This window comes from Vidua macroura, unplaced genomic scaffold (genome assembly GCF_024509145.1).
Source record: "Vidua macroura isolate BioBank_ID:100142 unplaced genomic scaffold, ASM2450914v1 whyUn_scaffold_188, whole genome shotgun sequence".
Lineage (NCBI taxonomy): Eukaryota > Metazoa > Chordata > Aves > Passeriformes > Viduidae > Vidua > Vidua macroura.
The window spans coordinates 9,811-33,808 of record NW_026530572.1 but is presented as its reverse complement, the minus strand read 5'-3'; the positions used below and the strand labels follow the sequence as shown (position 1 = coordinate 33,808).

Genomic DNA, 23,998 nt, shown 5'->3' with positions numbered 1-23,998 from the left:
TGGGATCGGGATTTGGGGAATTCCCGGGATTTTGGGGTTGGGATTTGGGGAAAGGGATCGGGAAATACGGGATTCCGGGATGGGATTTGGGGAATTCCCGGGATTCCGGGTGGGGATTTGGGGAATTCCCGGGATTCCGGGATGGGGATTTGGGGAATTCCCGGGATTTTGGGGTCAGGATTTGGGGATGGGATCGGGAATTGCCGGGATTGCGGGATTTTGGGATCAGGATTTGGAGATGGGATCGGGAATTCCCGGGATTCCGGGGCGGGATTTGGGGAATTCCCAGGATTCCGGGATGGGATTTGGGGAATTCCCGGGATTTGGGGAATTCCCGGGATTTTGGGGGTCGGGATTCCGGGAATTCCCGGGATTTTGGGATCAGGATTTGGGGATGGGATTGGGAATTCCCGGGATTCCAGGGTGGGATTTGGGGAATTCCCGGGATTTTGGGATCGGGATTTGGGGAATTCCCGGGATTTTGTGGGTTTGGGATTTGGGGATGGGATCGGGAAATACGGGATTCCGGGATGGGATTTGGGGAATTCCCGGGATTTTGGGATCGGGATTCGGGGATAGGATCGGGAATTCCCAGGATTTTGGGATCGGGATTCGGGGATGGGATCGGGAATTCCCAGGATTTTGGGAATGGGATTTGGGGATGGGATCGGGAATTCCCAGGAATCCGGGATTTTGGGGATGGGATTTTGGGGATGGGATCGGGAATTCCCGGGATTTTGGGGATGGGATTTTGGGATGGGATCGGGAGTTCCCGGAATTCTGGGATGGGAACAGGAACGGTAACGGGAATTCACGGAATATTGGGATGGGATTTGGGATGGGATCGGGAATTCCCAGAATTCCGGGATGGGATTTAGGGGATGGGATCGGGAATTCCCGGGATTTGGGATAGGATCGGGATTTCTTGGATTTGGGGAATTCTGGGATAAGATCGGGATTTCGGGGATGGGATTGGGAATTCCCAAAATTCTGGAATTTTGGGGTCAGGATTTGGGGATGGGATCGGGAGTTCCCGGAATTCCGGGATTTTGGGATCGACATTTTTGGATTTTGGGAATTCTGGGATGGGAAAGGGGATTTTGGGATCTTGGGATTTGGGGATTTTGAGGATTTTGGGAACTTGGGAATTTGGGATTTCGAGAATTTTATGATTTTGGGGATTTTGGGGATTTTTGGGGATTTCTGGATTTTGGGGATTTGGGGATTTTGGGGCATTTTGGGGACGTTGGGATTCTGGGATTTGGGGGGAATTTGGAATTTTGGAATTTTTGGGATTTTGGGATTTGGGGGTTTTGGGGATTTGGGATTTGAGAATTTGGGATTTTCTGGATTTTTGGGATTGGGGAATTTTGGGGTTTTAGGAATTTTGGGATTTGGAAATTTGGGATTTTGGGATTTGGGGAATTTTGAGGATTTTGGGGATTTTCGGAAATTTGGAGTTTGGGGATTTGGGAATTTTGGGACTTTGGGATTTGGGAGTTTTGGAAATTTGGGGATTCGGGGATTTTTGGGGATTTGGGAACTTGGGATTTGGGATTTTTGAGATTTTTGGGGATTTTGAGGATTTGGGTATTTGGGAATTTTGGGGATTTTGGGAATTTCGGGGATTTTGGGAATTTCGGGGACTTGGGCTTCGGATATTTCGGAATTTTGGGGATTTTGGGGATTTGGGAATTTGGGACTTTGGGATTTTGGGGATATTTGGAGTTCTGGGGTTTGGCAATTTGGGGATTTGGAAATTTTGTGGATTTTGAGGATTTGGGATTTTGTGGATTTTTGGGAATTTGAGGATTTTGGGGATTTGGGGATTTTGGAAATTTTCAGATTTTGGGGATTTTGGTCATTTTGGGAATTTTTGGAATTTTGGGGATTTGAGAATTTTGGGAATTTTGGAACTTTGGGATTTGGGGAATTTTCGGATTTGGTGGTTTGGGAATTTTGGGGATTTTGGGATTTGGGAATTTTGGGATTTTGGGGATTTGGGGTATTCTGGGGTTTGGCAATTTGGGGATTTCGGGGATTTGGGAATTTTGTGGACTTTGAGGATTTGGGGATTTGGGGATTTTGGAAATTTTTGGATTTTGAGGATTTGGGAATTTTGGGGACTTTGGGATTTTGGGACTTTGGGGGATTGGGGGAATTTTTGGATTTTGGGAATTCTGAGGTTTGGCAATTTGGGAATTTCGGGGATTTGGGAATTTTGGGATTTTGTGGATTTTGGGAATTCTGGGGTTTGGCAATTTGGGAATTTTGGGGATTTGGGAATTTTGGGAATTTCAGGGATTTTGGGAATTTTGGGGACTTTGGGCTTTGGGAATCTCGGAATTTTGGGCATTTCAGGATTTGGGAATTTGGGACTTCGGGATTTAGGGATTTTGGGATTTGGGATTTGGGAATTTTTGGAGATTTGGGAATTTTGTGGATTTTGAGGATTTGGGAATTTGGGGATTTTGGAAATTTTCTGATTTTGGGGATTTGGGGATTTTGGGGACTTTGGGATTTTGGGACTTCGGGGAATTTGGGGAATTTGGGGAATTTTTGGATTTGGTGGTTTGGAAATTTTGTGAATTTTGGGGATTTGGGGATTTTGGGGATTTGGGGATTTTGGAAATTTTGGTAATTTGGGGATTTTGGGATTTGGGAATTTTGGGGATTTTGGGAATTCTGGGGTTTGGCAATTTGGGGATTTCGGGGATTTTGGGAATTTTGGGATTTGGGAATTTTGGGATTTCGAGATTTTGGGGATTTGGGGATTTTGCGATTTGGGAATTTCAGAATTTTGGGGAATTTGGGGCTTTTGGATTTAGGGGTTTTGGGGATTTCAGGATTTGGGAATTTGGGATTTAGGGATTTTGGAGATTTTGGAATTTGGGATTTGGGAATTTTTGGGGATTTGGGGATTTGGATATTTTGTGGATTTTGAGGATTTGGGAATTTGGGGATTTTGGGGATTTTGGGGATTTTGGGGATTTGGGGGCCTTTGGGATTTTGGGACTTTGGTGAATTTGGGGAATTTTTGGATTTGGTGGTTTGGGAATTTTGGAGATTTTGGGGATTTGAGGATTTTGGAAATTTCGGTAATTTGGGGATTTTGGGATTTGGGAATTTTGGGATTTTAGGGATTTTGGGAATTCTGAGGTTTGGCAATTTGGGGATTTGGGGATTTTGGAAATTTTCAGATTTTGGGAATTCTGGGGATTTTGGGAATTTTGGGGATTTGAGAATTTTGGGGAAATTGGAATTTGGGGAATTTTTGGATTTGGTGGTTTGGGAATTTTGGGGATTTGGGGATTTTGGGATTTGGGAATTTTGGGATTTTGGAAATTTTGGGAATTCTGGGGTTTGGCATTTTGGGAATTTCGGGGATTTTGGGATTTGGGAATTCCGGAATTTTGGGGATTTCAGGATTTGGGAATTTGGGACTTTGGGAATTAGGGATTTTGGGGATTTTCAGAATTTGGGAATTTTGGGATTTGGGAATTTTGGGATTTTGGGGATTTTGGGAATTCTGGGGTTTGGCAATTTGGGGATTTCAGGGATTAGGGACTTTTGGGAATTTCGGGATTTTGGGGATTTCAGGGTTTGGGAATTTGGGACTTTGGGATTTAGGGATTTTGGGGATTTTGGGAATTTGGGGCTTTTGGATTTAGGGATTTTGGGGATTTTGGGAATTTGGGACTTTGGGATTTAGGGAATTTAGGAATTTGGGAATTTGGGAATTTTGGGGAACTTTGGGGGGGCGTTTTTTTGGGAACTGCGGCCTCACCTGGAAGCGCCAGGCGAGCCAGGATTCCGGGAATCCGTGGCACAGGCAGAGCGCCGGGCCCCGGCCCAGCTCGGCAAAGTGCAGCCGCACGCCCGGCTGGAAAACACCGGAATGAGCCGGGAAAAACGGGAACGGGCGGGGATCCCGCAGGGGCCCGCAATTCCGGAGCTTCCCCGGCCTGGAATTCCAGAACCTGGAATTCCGGAACCTGAAATTCCGGAACCTGAAATTCCGGAATCTGGAATTCTGGAGCTTTCCTGGTCTGGAATTCCAGAACCTGGAATTCCGGAATCTGGAATTCCGGAACCTGGAATTCCGGAGCTTTCCCAGCCTGGAATTCCAGAACCTGGAATTCCGGAGTCTGGAATTCTGGAATTCCGGAGCTTTCCCGGCCTGGAATTCCGGAACCTGGAATTCCGGAACCTGGAATTCCGGAGGTTTTCCCATCCTGAAATTCCGGAATCTGGAATTCTAGAGGTTTTTCCCAGCCTGGAATTCCAGAACCTGGAATTCCAGAGCTTTTCCCAGCCTGGAATTCTGGAATCTGGAATTCCGGAATTTTCCCGGTCTGGAATTCCAGAACCTGGAATTCCGCAGCTTTTCCCCGCCTGGAATTCTGGAACCTGGAATTCCAGAATCTGGAATTCTGGAGGTTTTTCCCCATCCTGGAATTCCGGACCCTGGAATTCTGGAATCTGGAATTCCGGAGCTTTCCTGGTCTGGAATTCTGGAATCTGGAATTCCGGACCTTTTCCCATCCTGGAATTCCAGAACCTGGAATTCCGGAATCTGGAATTCCGGAGCTTTCCCAGCCTGGAATTCCAGAGTCTGGAATTCCGGAATCTGGAATTCTAGAGGTTTTTCCCAGCCTGGAATTCCGGAACCTGGAATTCCGGAATTTTCCCGGTCTGGAATTCCGGAATCTGGAATTCCGGAGGTTTTCCCATCCTGGAATTCCGGAATCTGGAATTCCGGAATTTTCCCGGTCTGGAATTCCAGAACCTGGAATTCCGCAGCTTTCCCGGTGTGGAATTCTGGAACCTGGAATTCCGAAGCTTTTCCCGGCCTGGAATTCCAGAACCTGGAATTCTGGAATCTGGAATTCTGGAGGTTTTTCCCAGCCTGGAATTCTGGAATCTGGAAATCCGGAACCTGGAATTCCGGAGCTCTTCCCGGCCCAGAATTCCGGAACCTGGAATTCCGGAACCTGGAATTCCAGATCTCCAGCTGATCCCAGCCCGGATTCCCAGAAGATCCCACCCGGATTCCCAGTTACTTCTAGTCGATCCCAGCCCCTCCCAGCCGATCCCAGCCCTGGATCCCGTCGCGGATCCCCGGCGGCTCCCAGCCCGGATTCCCAGAAGATCCCGGCCCGGATTCCCAGGAGATCCCACCCAGATTCCCGGCTACTCGCAGTCGATCCCAGCCCGGATCTCCAGCTGATCCCAGCCTGGATTCCCACCTGATCCCGGCCCGGATTCCCTGAACATGCCAGCCTGGATTCCCAGCAGATCCCAGCCCGGATTCCCAGCCATTCCCAGGCGATCCCAGGGCAGGTTCTCAATCGATCCCGACCCGGATTCCCAGAAGATCCCCGCCCGGATTCCCAGCCACTCCCAGCTGATCCCAGCCGGGATCTCCAAACGCTCCCAGCCTGGATTCCCAGAAGATCCCACCCGGATTCCCAGCCCGGGTTCCCACTGGATCCCGTCGTGGATCCCAGCCCAGATTCCCAGAAGATCCCATGCAATTCCCAGCCCCTCCCAGCCGATCCCAGCCCTGGATCCCGTCGCAGATCCCCGGCGGATCCTGGCCCGGATTCCCAGAAGATCCCACGCAATTCCCAGCCCTGGATCCCAGCCCTGGATCCCAGCTCCGGATCCCGGCCCCGGATCCCATCCCCGGATCCCAGCCCTGGATCCCAGCCGATCCCAGCCCTAGATCCCATCCCTGGATCCCATCCCTGGATCCCAGCCCTGGATCCCAGCCCTAGATCCCATCCCCGGATCCCATCCCCGGATCCCAGCGCTGGATCCCGTCCGTACGCGGATGGTGACGTGTCCGTGGGCGACGTCGTCGGGCGCGACCTCGGCCGGCGCCGCCTCCTCCTCCTCCTGCCGGCCCAGCAGCTGCGCGGGGGGGGGACAGAGGGAGGGATCAGCCCCGGGGATCCACCCGATCCCACCCACCCGATCCCCCCCACCCGATCCCCCGCGCTGCAGCCCGGGAGCGCGGAATTCCCGCCCCGGCGGCATCGGGGCTGCAGCCGCAGCTCCGCGGCCGGATCCCGGCCCGGATCCCCCGGAGATCCCAGTGGATCCCAGCTGGGATCCCACCCGCCCGCTCTCAGAGGATCCCGGCCATTCCCAGGTCCCAGAGATCCCAGGATGGATTCCCAGAGGATCCCGGCCATTCCCAGGTCCCAGGAGATCCCGGCTGTGTCTCCAGCAGATCCCAACCCTTTCCAGATCCCAGGAGATCCCGCCAGGATTCCCAGGTGACCCCAGCCATCCCCAGATCCCAGGAGATCCCAGCCTGGATTCCCAGATGATCCCAGCCATTCCCAGGTCCCAGGAGATCCCAGGATGGATTCCCAGAGGATCCCGGCCATTCCCAGATCCCAGGAGATCCCGGCTGTGTCTCCAGCAGATCCCAACCCTTTCCAGATCCCAGGAGGTCCCGCCAGGATTCCCAGATGATCCCAGCCATCCCCAGATCCCAGGAGATCCCAGCCTGGATTCCCAGAGGATCCCAGTCATTCCCAGATCCCATGAGATCCCAGCCTGGATTCCCAGAGGATCCCGGCCATTCTCCAGATCCAGGAGATCCCAGGATGGATTCTCACCCATTCCCAGGAGATCCCAACCATTTCCAAGATCCCAGGAGATCCCATCCTGGATTCCCAGAGGATCCCAACCCTCCCCAGATCCCAGGAGATCCCAGCCTGGATTCCCAAGAGATCCCAACCATTCCCAAGATCCCAGGAGATCCCAGCCTGGACTCCCACAAGACCCCAGCCCATCCCCAGATCCCAGTAGATCCCATCCTGGATTCCCGCCCATTCCCATTGGATCCCAGCCCGGATTCCCAGAAGATCCCAGCCATGCCCAGATCCCAGAGGATCCCACCCTGGAATCCCACCCATTGCAGGAAGATCCCAGCCATTCCCAGATCCCCCCCCCCCCCAGAAGATCCCAACCCTTCCCAGATCCCAGGAGATCCCAGCCTGGATTCCCAGCAGATCCCGGCCTGGAATCCCAGCAATTCCCAGAAGATCCCAGCCCGGATTCCCAAAAGATCCCAACTCATTCCCAGATCCCAGAAGATCCCAGCCTGGATTCCCAGAAGATCCCATCCATTCCTAGATCCTGTCCTGAAATCCCAGCCATGCCCAAGATCCCAGGGGATCCCAGCCTGGATCCCCACCCAGCCAGAGTAGATCCCAGCCCGGATCCCCAGCCACCCCCAGATCCCAACCTGGAATCCCACCCACTCCCAGGAGATCCCAACCCTCCCCAGACCCCAGGAGATCCCGGCCTGGAATCACAGTGGATCCCAACAATTTCCAGATCCAAGGAGATCCCAGCCGTTCCCAGAGGATCCCGGCTGGATTCCCAGAGGATCCCGGCCGTTCCCAGATCCCAGGAGATCCCGGCTGGGTCCCCAGCAGATCCCAACCCTTTCCCAGATCCCAGGAGATCCCAGCCTGGAATCCCAGCGGATCCCAACCCTTTCCAGATCCCAGGAGATCCCAGCTGTTCCCAGAAGATCCCAGTTGGATTCCCAGGAGATCCCAACCCGTTCCAGATCCCAGGAGATCCCAGCCTGGAAGCCCAGATGATCCCAGCCATTCTCCAGATCCCAGGAGATCCCAGGATGGATTCTCACCCATTCCCAGGAGATCCCAACCATTTCCAAGATCCCAGGAGATCCCAGCCTGGATTCCCACCCATTCCCAGATCCCAGCCTGGATTCCCAGAGGATCCCAACCATTCCCAAGATCCCAGGAGATCCCAGCCTGGATTCCCACAAGACCCCAGCCCATCCCCAGATCCCAGGAGATCCCAGTTGTTCCCAGAAGATCCCAGTTGGATTCCCAGGAGATCCCAACCCGTTCCAGATCCCAGGAGATCCCAGCCATTCCCAGATCCCAGAGGATCCCGGCTGGATTCCCAAATCCCAGTCGATCCCACCAGGATTCCCAGAGGATCCCAACCAATCCCAGATCGCAGAAGATCCCGGCTGGATTCCCAGAGGCTCCCGGCCATTCCCAGATCCCAGGAGATCCCAGCCTGGAATCCCAGCAGATTCCAACCCTTTCCAGATCCCAGGAGATCCCGGCTGGATTCCCAGAGGCTCCCGGCCATTCCCAGATCCCAGGAGATACCAGCCTGGATTCCCAGCAGATCCCAGCCATTCCCAGATCCCAGGAGATCCCGGCTGGATTCCCAGAGGCTCCCGGCCATTCCCAGATCCCAGGAGATCCCAGTTGTTCCCAGAAGATCCCAGTTGGATTCCCAGGAGATCCCAACCCATTCCAGATCCCAGGAGATCCCAGCCATTCCCAGATCCCAGAGGATCCTGGCTGGATTCCCAAATCCCAGTCCATCCCACCAGGATTCCCAGAGGCTCCTGGCCATTCCCAGATCCCAGGAGATCCCGGCTGGATTCCCAGCAGATCCCAACCCTTTCCAGATCCCAGGAGATCCCATCTGGATTCCCAGAGGCTCCAGGCCATTCCCAGATCCCAGGATATCCCGGCTGGATTCCCAGCAGATCCCAGCCATTCCCAGATCCCAGTCGATCCCGCCGGGATCTCCCAGAATTCCCGTGGCGGGGATTTCCCCCCCCCCTTGCCTGGATCCCGGCGATCTCCTGCAGATCCCTGAGGGCGGATCCCACGTCGCGCACCAGGATCGTGGCCACGCCCAGCGCCCGCGCCGGGCCCAGGTTCTGCTCCAGGGAATCCAGGAAAATCACCTGGGAAAAAAACGGGAAAATCCCGGAATTTGGGATGCTGGTGGCATCTCCCAAGGGTTCAAATTCCCGGGAAAATCCAGGGATTATGGGATGGAAAATCCCAGATTTTGGGATTTGGTGGTGGCATCTCCCAAGGGTTCAAATTCCCGGGAAAATCCTGGAATTATGGGATGGAAAATCCTGGAATTTGGGATTTGGTGGTGGCATCTCCCAAGGCTTCAAATTCCCGGGAATATCCAGGAATTATGGGATGGAAAATCCCAGATTTTGGGATTTGGTGGCATCTCCCAAGGCTTCAAATTCCCGGGAATTTCCCAGGAATTATGGGATGGAAAATCCCAGATTTTGGGATGCTGGTGGCATCTCCCAAGGGTTCCAATTCCCGGGAATTTCCAAGGATTTGGGGGATGGAAAATCCCAGATTTTGGGATTTGGTGGTGGCATCTCCCAAGGCTTCAAATTCCCGGGAAAATTCAGGAATTATGGGATGGAAAATCCCAGATTTTGGGATTTGGTGGCATCTCCCAAGGCTTCAAATTCCCGGGAAAATCCTGGAATTATGGGATGGAAAATCCAGATTTTGGGATTTGGTGGTGGCATCTCCCAAGGCTTCAAATTCCAGGAATTTCCCGGGATTTGGGGGATGGAAAATCCCGGATTTTTGGGATGCTGGTGGCATCTCCCAAGGGTTCAAATTCGTGGGAAAATTCTGGAATTATGGGATGGAAAATCCCAGATTTTGGGATTTGGTGGTGGCATCTCCCAAGGGTTCCAATTCCCGGGAATTTCCAAGGAATTATGGATGGAAAATCCCAGATTTTGGGATTTGGTGGTGGCATCTCCCAAGGGTTCAAATTCCCGGGAAAATCCAGGAATTATGGGATGGAAAATCCCAGATTTTGGGATTTGGTGGTGGCATCTCCCAAGGGTTCAAATTCCCGGGAAAATCCAGGAATTATGGGATGGAAAATCCCAGATTTTGGGATTTGGTGGTGGCATCTCCCAAGGGTTCAAATTCCCGGGAATATCCTGGAATTATGGGATGGAAAATCCCGGATTTTGGGATTTGGTGGCATCTCCCAAGGGTTCCAATTCCCGGGAAAATCCAGGAATTATGGATGGAAAATCCCAGATTCTGGGATTTGGTGGCATCTCCCAAGGGTTCAAATTCCCGGGAATTTCCAAGGATTTAAAGGATGGAAAATCCCAGATTTTGGGATTTGGTGGTGGCATCTCCCAAGGGTTCAAATTCCGGGGAATTTCCCGGGATTTGGGGGATGGAAAATCCCAGATTTTGGGGATGGTGGTGGCATCTCCCAAGAGTTCCAATTCCCGGGAAAATCCAGGAATTATGGGATGGAAAATCCCAGAATTTGGGGATGGTGGTGGCATCTCCCAAGGCTTCAAATTCCCAGGAAAATCCAGGAATTATGGGATGGAAAATCCCGGATTTTTGGGATGCTGGTGGCATCTCCCAAGGGTTCCAATTCCTGGGAAAATCCAGGAATTATGGGATGGAAAATCCCGGAATTTGGGATTTGGTGGTGGCATCTCCCAAGGGTTCAAATTCCCAGGAATATCCTGGAATTATGGGATGGAAAATCCCAGATTTTTGGGATGGTGGTGGCATCTCCCAAGGCTTCAAATTCCTGGAATTTCCCGGGATTTGGGGGATGGAAAATCCCAGATTTTGGGATTTGGTGGTGGCATCTCCCAAGGGTTCCAATTCCCGGGAATATCCTGGAATTATGGGATGGAAAATCCCAGATTTTTGGGATTTGGTGGCATCTCCCAAGGCTTCAAATTCCCGGGAAAATCCTGGAATTATGGGATGGAAAATCCCAGAATTTGGGGATGGTGGTGGCATCTCCCAAGGGTTCCAATTCCCGGGAAAATCCAGGAATTATGGGATGGAAAATCCCGGATTTTTGGGATTTGGTGGCATCTCCCAAGGGTTCCAATTCCCGGGAAAATCCAGGCATTATGGGATGGAAAATCCCGGATTTTGGGGATGCTGGTGGCACCTCGTGGGGCTCGGCCCGCAGCGCCTCCAGGGCGTAGGAGTAGATCCCGGGATCGGGTTTGGCCATGCCGATCCGGCAGGATTCCAGCACCAGGTGGAAGCGGCGCCGGAGCTGCTCCTGGAGCGCGGCCGTCGCCGACCGCCCCGGGGGTGTCGTCCAGCCACGCGTTGGTGAGGACCCCGGTGAGGAACCCTGGGGAGAGCAATTCACCGGGATCTACTGCCGGGATCCACCGGGATCTCCTTGGTGGGAATGGCCAGGATCTCACGGTGGGAATGGCCAGGATCTCCTGGTGGGATCCACCGGGATCTCCTGGTGGGAATGGCCAGGATCTCCTCATGGGAATGGGCAGGATCTCGTGGTGGGAATGGCTGGGATCTCTTCCTGGGATCGACCTGGATTTTATGGTGGGAATGGCCAGGATCTCCTCATGGGATTGGCCAGGATCTTGTGGTGGGATCCACCGGGATCTCGTGGTGGGAATGGCCAGGATCTCATGGTGGGATCCACCAGGATGTCATGGTGGGATTGGCCAGGATCTCATGGTGGGATCCACCGGGATCTCCTGGTGGGATTGGCCAGGATCTCCTCATGGGATTGGCCAGGATCTCATGGTGGGATCCACCAGGATCTCATGGTAGGAATGGCCAGGATCTCGTGGTGGGATTCACCGGGACCTCGTGGTGGGAATGGCCAGGATGTCCTCATGGGATTGGCCAGGATCTCCAGGTGGGAATGGCCAGGATCTCATGGTGGGAATGGCCAGGATCTCATGGTGGGATCCACCGGGATCTCATGATGGGAATGGCCAGGATCTCCTGGTGGGAATGGCCAGGATCTCCAGGTGGGAATGGCCAGGATCTCATGGTGGGATCCACCAGGATCTCGTGGTGGGATTGGCCAGGATCTCCTGGTGGGATCCACCGGGATCTCCTGGTGGGATTGGCCAGGATCTCATGGTGGGATCCACCAGGATCTCATGGTAGGAATGGCCAGGATCTCGTGGTGGGATTCACTGGGACCTCGTGGTGGGAATGGCCAGGATGTCCTCATGGGATTGGCCAGGATCTCCAGGTGGGAATGGCCAGGATCTCATGGTGGGAATGGCCAGGATCTCATGGTGGGAATGGCCAGGATCTCATGGTGGGATCCACCGGGATCTCATGATGGGAATGGCCAGGATCTCCTGGTGGGATCCACCAGGATCTCCAGGTGGGATCGGCCAGGATCTCGTGGTGGGAATAGCCAGGATCTCCTCATGGGATTGCCCAGGATCTCCTGGTGGGATTGGCCAAGATCTCATGGTGGGATTGGCCAGGATCTCATGGTGGGATTGGCCAGGATCTCCTGGTGGGATCCACTGGGATCTCCTGGTGGGATCGGCCAGGATCTCCTGGTGGGATCGGCCAGGACCCCGTGGTGGCCCCACCCGTCCCCGTGGCCGCTCCCGTGCCCCATCCCGGCATTCCCAACGGGCCCTTGGCACCGTCCCGACATTCCCGACGTTCCCAACATTCCATCCCAAAAGTTCCATTCCCACATTCCCACCGTTCCCATCATTCCAAACCCACCAATCCCAACATTCCCAACATTCCAAACCCAACATTCCCAAAGTTCCATTCCCCACATTCCCCACATTCCGAACCCAACATTCCCAACGTTCCATTCAAACATTCCATTCCCTCCATCTCAACATTCCCAATGTTCCAAACCCGCGTTCCATTCCCAACATTCCCAACATTCCATTCCCAACATTCCCAACATTCCAAACCAAACATTCCCAACATTCCAAACCCATGATTCCCAACATTCCCAACATTCCATTCCCAACATTCCCAACATTCCAAACCCAACATTCCCAAAGTTCCATTCCCCACATTCCCCACATTCCGAACCCAACATTCCCAACGTTCCATTCAAACATTCCGTTCCCTCCATCTCAACATTCCCAATGTTCCAAACCCACGTTCCATTCCCAACATTCCCAACATTCCATTCCCAACATTCCCAACATTCCCAACATTCCAAACCCAACATTCCCAACCTTCCCAACATTCCAAACCAAACATTCCCAACATTCCCAACATTCCAAACCCAAGATTCCCAACGTTCCCAACATTCCAGACCCAACATTCCACCGTTCTATTCCCAACATTCCAAACCCAACATTCCCAACATTCCCAACCCACATTCCCAACGTTCCATTCCCACCATTCCCAGCATTCCGAATCCACCATTCCAAACATTCCCAACCCACATTCCCAACATTCCATTCCCAACATTCCCAACATTCCAAACCAAACATTCCCAACATTCCAAACCCATGATTCCCAACGTTCCCAACATTCCATTCCCAACATTCTGCCAACATTCCAACATTCCCAGCATTCCCCAACCTTCCAAACCCAACATTCCCAACGTCCCATTCTCACCATCCATTCCCAACATTCCCAACATTCCAAACATTCCATTCCCACATTCCCCGACATTCCAAGCCCACCGTTCCCACCAAACCCAACATTCCCGACATTCCCAATATTCCGAATACAACATTCCCACCTTTCCATTCCACCAACCCAACATTCCCAACCTTCCAAACCCAACATTCCCAACATTCCCAATATTCCAAATACAACATTCCCAACATTCCATTGACTCCATCTCAACATTCCAACGTTCTGAACCCAACATTCCCAAAGTTGCATTCCCAACATTCCATTCCCCACATTCCCAACATTCCAAACCCAACATTCCCAAAATTCCATTCCCCACATTCCCAACATTCCTAACTCAACATTCCCAAAATTCCATTCCCCACATTCCCAACATTCCAAGCCCAACATTCCCAACATTCCATTCCAACATTCGCAACATTCCGAACCAAACATTACCAACATTCCACTCCCACCATTCCAACCCAACATTCCCAAAGTTCCCAACCCAACATTCCCAACATTCCCAACATTCCAAACCCAACATTCCCAAAATTCCACTCCCAACATTTCCAACATTCCAAACCCAACATTCCCACCCTTCCAATCCCAACATTCCCAACATTCCAAACCCAACCATTCCCAACATTATGAACTCAACATTCCCAAAATTCCATTCCAACATTCCAAAACCCAACATTCCCAACATTCCAACCCAACATTCCCAACATTCCAAACATTCCGAACCCTCCAATCCCAACATTCCCAACATTCCATTCCCACCATTCCAATCCCAACATTCCCAACATTCCATTCCCACCATTCCAACCCAACATTCCCAAAGTTCCAAACCAAATATTCCCAACATTCCCAACCCAACATTCCCAACATTCCCACCCTTCCAATCCAACATTCCATTCCCAACATTCCCAACGTTCCCAACCCAACATTCCCAACATTCCCAACCCAACATTCCCAACATTCCAATCCCAACATTCCCAACATTCCACCCTTCCAATCCCAGCATTCCATTCCCAACATTCCCAACGTTCCCAACCCAACATTCCCAACATTCCCAACCCAACATTCCCAACGTTCCATTCTCACCGTCCATTCCCAACATTCCCAACATTCCAAACCCAACATTCCCCAACATTCCAAGCCCAACATTCCAATCCCAACATTCCAACATTCCCAACCCAACATTCCCCAACCCAACATTCCCAACGTTCCAAACCAAACATTCCCAACATTCCCAACCCAACATTCCCACCATTCCCACCATTCCCAACATTCTGAACCCAACATTCCCAACGTTCCAAACCAAACATTCCCAACATTCCATTCCCACCATTCCCAACATTCCCAACATTCCCAACATTCTGAACCCAACATTCCATTCCCACCATCCCCACCACCCCCAGCATTCCCAGAATTCCCGGAATTCCCGGAATTCCCACCGTGGCTCCGGAGGGTGGCGGCCGCCCTCAGCATCCGCCCGTCAGGCGGGCGCGCGCGCCGCAGCTCCCGGAACGGCCGCGACGCCGAAAATCCCTCGGGAACGGCGGCGCCCAACGCGGAGCGGCAGCGCTCCTCCAGCTCCGCCAGCAGCTGGGCACGGGGAGAAACGGGAAAAGCACGGAATTCCGGGCGGGAATTCCCAAAATTCCGGGAATTGCCAAAATTACGGGGAATTCCCAAAATTCTGGGGAATTCCCCGGTTGGAAAAGACCCAAAATCCCAGAAAATTCCCGGTTGGAAAAGCCCCAAAATCTGGGAAATTCCCACTTGGAAAAGACACAAAATTTGGGAAAAATTCCCAGGTGGAAAAGCCCCAAAATCTGGGAAATTCCCACTTGGAAAAGACCCAAAATTGGGGAAAAATTCCCAGTTGGAAAAATCCCAAAATTCCAGAAAATTCCCAGCTGGAAAATCCCAAATTCGGGAAAATTCCCAGGTGGAAAAGTCCCAAAATTTGGGAAATTCCTGATTGGAAAAATCCCAAAATCCAGCTCCGCCAGCAGCTGGGCACAGGGAGAAATGGGAAAAAGCACGGAATTCCCGGCGGGAAATCCCAAAATTCTGGGGAATTCACAAAATTACAGAAATTCCCAAATTCTGGGGAATTTCCGGTTGGAAAATCCCAAAATTCCAGAAAATTCCCGGTTGGAAAAGCCCCAAAATTTGGAAATTCCAGATTGGGAAAGTCCCAAAATTTCAGGAAATTCCACTTGGAAAAGCCCCAAAATGTTGGGAAATTCCCGCTTGGAAAAGGGTCAAAATTCCAGAACATTCCAGCTGGAGAAATCCCAAAAATTCCAGGAAATTCCCAGTTGGAAAAATCCCAAAACTGTGGAGAAATCACAAAATTCCAGGAAATTCCCACTAGGAAAAATCCAAAAATTTGGGAGAAAATCCCACTTGGAAAAATCCCCAAAATTCCAGGAAATTCCCAGTTCAAAAAATCCAAAAATTCCAGGAAATTCCCAGTTCAAAAAATCCCAAAATCTGGGAAATTCCCACTTGGAAAAGACCCAAAATTTGGGAAAAATCCAGTTGGAAAAATCCGAAAATTTGGGAAATTCCCGGGATGGAAAAGCCCCAAAATCTGGAAAATTCCCGATTGGGAAAGTCCCAAAATTCCAGGAAATTCCAGTTGGAAAAATCCCAAAACTGTGGAGAAATCCCAAAATTCCAGGAAATTCCCACTTGGAAAAATCCAAAAATTCGGGAAATTCCCACTTGGAAAAATCCCCAAAATTCCAGGAAATTCCCACTTGGAAAAGTCCCAAAATCTGGAAAATTCCAGATTGGGAAAGTCCCAAAAGTCCAGGAAATTCCCACTTGGAAAAGCCTCAAAATTTGGGAAATTCCTGGTTGGAAAAGCCCCAAAAATTCCAGGAATTCCCCGTTGGAAAAATCCCAAAATTCTGGAGAAATCACAAAAATTCCCAGGAAATTCCCACTTGGAAAAATCCCCAAAATTCCAGGAAATTCCCAGTTCGAAAAATCCCAAAATTCCAGGAAATTCCCGGTTGAAAATCCCAAAATTTGGGAAAAATTCCCAGATGGGAAAAGTCCCAAAAATTTGGGAAATTCTCATTGGAAAATCCCAAATTCTGGAGAAACCCCAAAATTCCAGGAAATTCCCACTAGGAAAAATCCAAAAATTTGGGAGAAAATCCCACTTGGAAAAATCCCCAAAATTCCAGGAAATTCCCAGTTCAAAAAATCCAAAAATTCCAGGAAATTCCCGGTTCGAAAATCCCAAAATTGTGGGAAATTCCCACTTGGAAAAGACCCAAAATTTGGGGAAATATTCCCACTTGGGAAAAATCCAAAAATTCCAGGAAATTCCTGGTTGGAAAAGCCCAAAATCTGGAAAATTCCCGATTGGAAAAGTCCCAAAATTCCAGGAAATTCCCAGTTGGAAAAATCCCAAAACTGTGGAGAAATCACAAAATTCCAGGAAATTCCCACTTGGAAAAATCCCCAAAATTTGGGAGAAAATCCCACTTGGAAAAATCCCCAAAATTCCAGAAATTCCCAGTTCGAAAAATCCCAAAATTCCAGGAAATTCCCGGTTGGAAAATCCCAAAATTTGGGAAAAATTCCCAGATGGAAAAGTCCCAAAATTTAGGAATTCTCATTGGAAAAGTCCCAAATTTCTGGAGAAATCCCCAAATTCCAGGGAATTCCCACTTGGAAAAATCCCCAAAATCTGGGAAATTCCTGAATGGAAAAATCCCCAAAATTCCAGGAAATTCCAGCTTGGAAAAGTCCCAAAATTTTGGAAAAATTCCCAATTGGAAAAAAACCCAAAATGTTGGGAAATTCCACATTGGGGAAAGCCCCAAAATTTTGGGAAATTCCCACTTGGGAAAGTCGATCCCGATCTCTGGGGTGGATCCCAAATCCTGGAGTGGATCCCGAACAGCCGCGGTCGATCCCAAATCCTGGGGTGGGTCCCAGCTCCAGGAGTGGATCCCGGATCCCCAAGAATCCCAGGGTAGATTCCCAAATCTGGGGAATTCTGGGGTTGACCCCAAATCCCGGGGTGGATCCCAAATCCCAGGTGGATCCCAAATCCCAGGGTGGATCCCGAATCATGGAGATCCCGGGGTCAATCCCGAATCCCGGAGTGGATCCCAAATCATGGGAGGGATCCCAAATCCCGGGGTGGATCCCAAATCCCAGGAATCCCGGGGTCATTGCCAAATCCAGGAGTGGATCCCGAATCATGGGGATCATGGGATCAATCCCAAATCCCAGAGTGGATCCTAAATCCTGGGGTGGATCCCCAAATCATGGGAATCCTGGGATCGATCCCGAATCCTGGTGTGGATCCCAAATCCCAGAGTGGATCCAAAATCCCAGGAATCCTGGGATCATTGACAAATCCAGGAGTGGATCCTGAATCATGGGGATCATGGGATCCATTCCAACTCCCGGGGTGGATCCCAAATACCGGAGTGAATCCCGAACCCCAGGAATCCTGGGATCGCCCCCAAATCCCGGGGTGGATCCCAAATCCCAGGAATCCTGGGACCAACCCCAAATCCCGGTGTGGATCCCAAATCCCAGAGTGGATCCCAAATCCCAGGAATCCTGGGACCAACCCCAAATCCCAGAGTGGATCCAAAACCCTGGAGTGGATCCCAAATCCCAGGAGTTCTGGGGTCAACCCCAAACCCCTGGAGTGGATCCCAAAACCCAGAGTGGATCCTACATCCTGGGGTGGATCCCAAATCCTGGGAATCCTGGGCTCGATCCTGAATCCCGGTGTGGATCCAAAATCCTGGAGTGGATCTCAAATCCCAGGAATCCTGGGGTCAACCCCAAATCCCAGAGTGGATCCCAGAATCATGGGGATCATGGGATCCATTCCAACTCCCGGGGTGGATCCCAAATACCGGAGTGGATCCCGAACCCCGGGATATCCTGGGATCGATCCCAATTCCCAGAGTGGATCCTAAATCCTGGGTGGATCCCAAATCCTGGGAATCCTGGGGTCGATCCCAAATCCTGGTGTGGATCCCAAATCCTGGTGTGGATCCCAAATCCCAGGAATCCTGGGATCATTGCCAAATCCAGGAGTGGATCCTGAATCATGGGGATCGTGGGATCCATTCCAACTCGTGGGGTGGATCCCAAATCCTGGAGTGGGTCCAAATCCCAGGAATCCTGGGATCAACCCCAAATCCCGGTGGTGCGGATCCAAAATGCTGGAGTGGATCCCAAATCCTGGAGTGGATCCCAAATCCCAGGAATCCGGGATCGACCCCAAACCCCTGGGATCAACCTCAAATCCTGGAGTGGATCCCAAATGCCAGGAGTCCTGGGATCAATTCCAAATCCCAGAATTGATCCCAAACCCTGGGAATCCTGGGATCTATCCCAAATCTCGGGGTGTGGATCCAAAATCCTGGAGTGGATCCCAAATGCCAGGAATCCTGGGATCAATCCCAACCCCCTGGAGTGGATCCCACCGTCCAGAGTGGATCCCAAATACCAGGAATACTGGGATCAATCCCAACCCCCTGGAGTGGATCCCACCGTCCAGAGTGGATCCCAAACCCTGGGAATCCTGGGATGAAACCCAAATCCCAGACTGGATCCCGAACCCCGGGGCGGATCCCAGATCCCAGAGTGGATCCCAAATCCCAGGATTCCTGGGATCATTGCCAAATCTGTGAGATCACCCCCAAACCCAGGAGTGGATCCCAAACCCCGGGAATCCTGGGATCAATCCCAAATCTTGGGGCGCATCCTAAATCCTGGAGTGGATCCAAAAAAACGAGGAGTGGATCCCAAGAATAAGTCTGCCAGAGTGGATCCTAAAGCCCGGGGTCAACCCCAAATCCGGGAGTGGATCCCAAACCCAGGAGTGGATCCCGAATCTTGGAGAGTGTCCCAAACCACCGAGTGGATCCCAGATCCCAGAGTAGATCCCAGGTCCGTGGGTGGATTCCCGAATCACGGGGTGGCTCCCAAGCCCCTGAGTGGATCTCTGACGGGGGGGGGGGGGGGGGGCAGATCCCAGGGTGGATCCCCAAACCCCGGGGTGGATCCCAGATGCCAGGGTGGATCCCTGATCCCGGAGATGAGCCCAACCCCGGGGTGGATCCCGGATCCCGGGGTGGATCCCAGACCCCGGGAAACCTGGGTTCAACCCCAAATCCCCCAACCCCAGATCCCATACGAGTGGATCTCCAATCATGGGGTGCCTCCCAGACCCCGGGGTGGATCCCGGACCACGGAGTGGATCCCGGATCCCGGGGTGGATCCCTGATCCCGGAGATGAGCCCAAACCCCGGGGTGGATCCCGGATCCCGGGGTGGATCCCAGACCCCGGAGTGTATCCCAAATGCCAGGGTGGATCCCGGATCCCGAGGTGGATCCCAAACCCCGGGGAAACCTGGGTTTCAACCCCAAATCCCCCAACCCCAGATCCCATACGAGTGGATCTCCAATCATGGGGTTGCCTCCCAGACCCCGGGGTGGATCCCGGACCACGGAGTGGATCCCGGATCCCAGGGTGGATCCCAAACCCCTGGGTGGATCCCGGACCACGGGGTGGATCCCGGACCACGGGGTGGATCCCGGGGTGGATCCCGGATCCTGGGGTGGATCCCGGATACCAGGGTGGATCCCAGACCCCGGAGCGGATCCCAAATGCCAGGGTGGATCCCTGATCCCGGACATTATCCAAACCCTGGGGTGGATCCCGGATTCCCGGGGTGGCTCCCAGACCCTGGGGTAGATCCCAAACCCCTGAGTGGATCCCGGACCCCGGGGTGGATCCTGGGGTGGATCCAGGATCCCGGGGTGGATCCCAGAGCCCGGAGCAGATCCCAAATGCCAGGGTGGATCCCTGATCCCGGACGTTATCCCAAACCCCGGGTGGATCCCGGATTCCCGGGGTGGATCCCGGATCCCGGAGCTTATCCCAAATGCCAGAGCGGATCCCGGATCCTGGGGTGGATCCCAGATCCCGGGGTGGATCCCGGACCCCGGGGTGGATCCCAGATCCCAGAGATGACCCCAAATCCCGGGGTGGATCCCAGGGTGGATCCCGGATCCCAGGGTGGATCCCAGACCCCAGGGTGGATCCCAGACCCCGGGGTGGATCCCAAACCCCGGGGTGGATCCCGGGGTGGATCCCAGACCCCGGGGTGGATCCCGGCTCCCACCTGGCTGAGGCCGATGCGGCCCCGCAGCGCCCGCGAGTTGAGGCTCTGGGATCCGCCGGAATCCAGCAGGGCCTCGAAGAAACCCCTGGGAAAGCCCCAAGGCAGAGCCCATCAGAATCCCCAAATCCCAAAAAATCCCCAATCCCAAAAAATCCCCAAAATCCCAAAAAATCCCCAATGCCAAAAAATCCCCAATCCCAAAAACCCAATCCCAAAAAAAAAAAAAAATCAAAAAAAAAAATCCCAAATCCCCAAAAAAACCCAAATCCCAAAAAAAACCAAATCCCCCAAAAAAACCCAAATCCCAAAAATCCCAAATCCCCAAAAAAACCCAAATCCCAAAAAAAACCAAATCCCCAAAAAAACCCCAAATCCCAAAAATCCCGAATCCCAAAAAAACCCAAATCCCAAAAAAACCCAAATCCCCCAAAAAAACCCAAATCCCAAAAATCCCGAATCCCAAAAAACCCAAATCCCAAAAATCCCCAAATCCCAAAAATCCCAAATCCAAAAAACCCCAAATCCCCCAAAAAACCCAAATCCCAAAAAACCCAAACCCAAAAACCCCAAATCCCAAAAATCCCAAATCCCAAATGCCAGATCCAAGATCCCAAATCCAAAACCCCAAATCCCAAATCTCAATCCCGAACCTGAAACCCCAAACCGCAAACTCCAAAAATCCCCCCCGACCCCAAAGGCCAAACCCCAAATCCAAAAATCCCAACCCCAAACCCCTCAAACCCAAAATCACAAATCCCAAAACACAAATCCAACCCCCAAACCCCCAAAATCTCAAACCCCAAATCACAAATCCCAAAAATCCCAACCCCCAAACCCCCCAATTCCCAAACCCCAAATCCCAATGCAAAACCCCAAACCCCATACCCCAAAAACCCCAAATCCCACAAAACCCAAATCCCAAAAACCCAAACCCCAAATTCCGAACCCCAAATCCCAAAAACCCCAAACCCCAACCCCCAAAAACCCCAAAAACCCCAAAAACCCCAAATCCCAACCCCCAAAAAACCCCAATTCCCAAACCCGAAACCCCAAAACCCCAAACCCCGAACCCCAAAAACCCCAAATCCCAAAAATCCCCCAAAAACCCCAAATCCTAAAAACCCCAACCCCCAAAAATCCCAAACACCAAAACCCCAAATCCCAAACCCCAAAAAACCCAAAAAACCCCCAAAACCCCAAACCCCAAATCCCAAAAACCCCAAAAACCCCAAAACCCAAAAATCCCAAACCCCAAAACCCCAAATCCCAAAAAGCCCCAAATCCCAAAAAACCCCAAAACCCCAAACTCCAAACCACAAAAATCCCAAACCCCAAACCCCCAAAATCTCAAACCCCACATCCCAAACCCCACATCCCAAACCCCACATCCCAAACCCCAAATCTGAAACCCCAAATTCCAAAAATCCCAAAACCACAAACCCCAAACCCCAAAACCCCAAATCCCAAACCCCCAAAACCCCAAATCCCCCAAAACCCCAAAGCCCCAAATCCCAAATCCCAAAAAACCCCAAAGCCAAAACCCCAAATCCCAAAAAACCCCAAAACCCCAAACCCCAAAACCCAAAAATCCCAAACCCCAAACCCCCAAAATCTCAAATTCCACATCCCAAACCCCAAATCCCAAAAACCCCAAATCTGAAATCCCAAATCCCCAAAACCCCAAAAATCCCAAATCCCAAACACCCCAAAAACCCCAAATCCAAAACCCCAAATCCAAAACCCCAAACCCCAAACCCCAAAACCCAAAAACCCCAAAAATCCCAAATACCAAACACCCCAAAAATCCCAAATCCCAAACACCCCAAAAACCCCAAAAACCCCAAAACCCCAAACCCCAAAAATCCCAAACCCTAAAAATCCCAAATCCCAAAAACCCCAAACTCCCAAAACCCCAAATCTGAAACCCCAAATCCCAAACCCCAGAAATCCCAAACCCCAAAACCCCAAATCCCAAAAAACCCCAAATCCCAAATCCCAAAAAACCCAAAATCCCGAAACCCCAAATCCCCAAAACCCAAATCCCAACCCCCAAAAACCCCAATTACCAAACCCGAAACCCCAAAACCCCAAACCCCGAACCCCAAAAACCCCAAATCCCAAAAATCCCCCAAAAACCCCAAATCCCAAAAACCCCAACCCCCAAAAATCCCAAACACCAAAACCCCAAATCCCAAACCCCAAAAAACCCCAAAAAACCCCAAAAAACCCCAAAACCCCAAATCCCCAAAACCCAAAAATCCCAAACCCCAAAACCCCAAATCCCAAAAAGCCCCAAATCCCAAAAAACCCCAAAACCCCAAACTCCAAACCACAAAAATCCCAAACCCCAAACCCCCAAAATCTCAAACCCCACATCCCAAACCCCACATCCCAAACCCCACATCCCAAACCCCAAATTCCAAAAACCCCAAAACCACAAACCCCAAACCCCAAAACCCCAAATCCCAAACCCCCAAAACCCCAAATCCCCCAAAACCCCAAAGCCCCAAATCCCAAATCCCAAAAAACCCCAAATCCCGAAACCCCAAATTCCCAAAACCCAAAACCCAAAAACTCCAAACCCCAAACAACCCCAAAACCCCAAAACCCAAAAATCCCAAACCCCAAACCCCCAAAATCTCAAATTCCACATCCCAAACCCCAAATCCCAAAAACCCCAAATCCCAAATCCCAAAAACCCCAAGAACCCCAAAAACCCCAAAACCCCAAAACCCAAATCCCAAACCCCCAAAACCCCAAATCCCAGAAACCCCAAAACCCCAAATCCCAGAAACCCCAAAACCCCAAACCCCAAACCCCAAATCCCAAATCCCAAAAACCCCAAAACCCCAAATCTCAAAACCCCAAATCCCAAAAACCCCAAAACCCCAAAAACCCCAAAACCCCAAACCCCAAATCCCAAAACCCCAAAACCCCAAACCCCAAAACCCCAAATCCCAAAAACCCCAAACCCCAAATCCCAAATCCCAAAAACCCCAAACCCCAAACCCCAAAAACCCCAAAACCCCAAACCCCAAATCCCCAAAAACCCCAAACTTCCCAAACTCCAACCCCGCGCGGGCGCCGCCGCCAACCACAAAATTCTCGCGTTGATTCCTTGTTTTGCCGTGCGGCGCCGCCTCTCATTGAGACGCGGTCGGGCGCCATCGGCCGGGCCGAGCGCGGCTTTACCAAACCGAGCCTAAACCGAACCGAACCGAGCCTAAACCGAGCCGAACCGAGCCGAACCGAGCCGGGCCTACCTGGGCAAGGCCCAGTCTCGCTCGCAGGCGCTCAGGAAGTGCTGCAGGCCCGGCGCCAGCAGAACCCCGCCGAGGTCGAAGAGCACGACGCGCCGCGCCATGGCCGCCGCCGGAGCCGGGACTCGAACCCGCGACCCCGACCTTTGGCACAGTTTAGGCCACGCCCCCCTGCCCTGAGGCGCCGCTTTGGGCGAGGCCACGCCCCCGCGGTGAAGCCACGCCCCTCGCGGGGAAACACCGCTAGTCGAAGCCACGCCCCCTCAGGGGTCGCGGTGGGATTTTTGGGGTCAAAATTGGGAATTTTGGGGTTAAAAATGGG

At 51.9% G+C, this 23,998-nt stretch overlaps 1 protein-coding gene across 1 annotated transcript in view; it reads right to left on the bottom strand.

The window, feature by feature from the left end:
• Positions 1-23,793, bottom strand: part of EPHX2 (epoxide hydrolase 2) — a 65,207-nt gene extending 41,414 nt beyond the window's left edge. Inside the window, 8 exon segments of the mRNA XM_053969362.1 lie at positions 3,788-3,883; positions 5,833-5,916; positions 8,645-8,767; positions 10,792-10,938; positions 10,940-10,983; positions 14,684-14,834; positions 20,417-20,501; positions 23,680-23,793. Of these exon segments, the coding sequence (XP_053825337.1) occupies positions 3,788-3,883; positions 5,833-5,916; positions 8,645-8,767; positions 10,792-10,938; positions 10,940-10,983; positions 14,684-14,834; positions 20,417-20,501; positions 23,680-23,780 (831 nt within the window). The 5' untranslated portion in view covers positions 23,781-23,793.
• Positions 23,794-23,998: the final 205 nt, after the last annotated feature.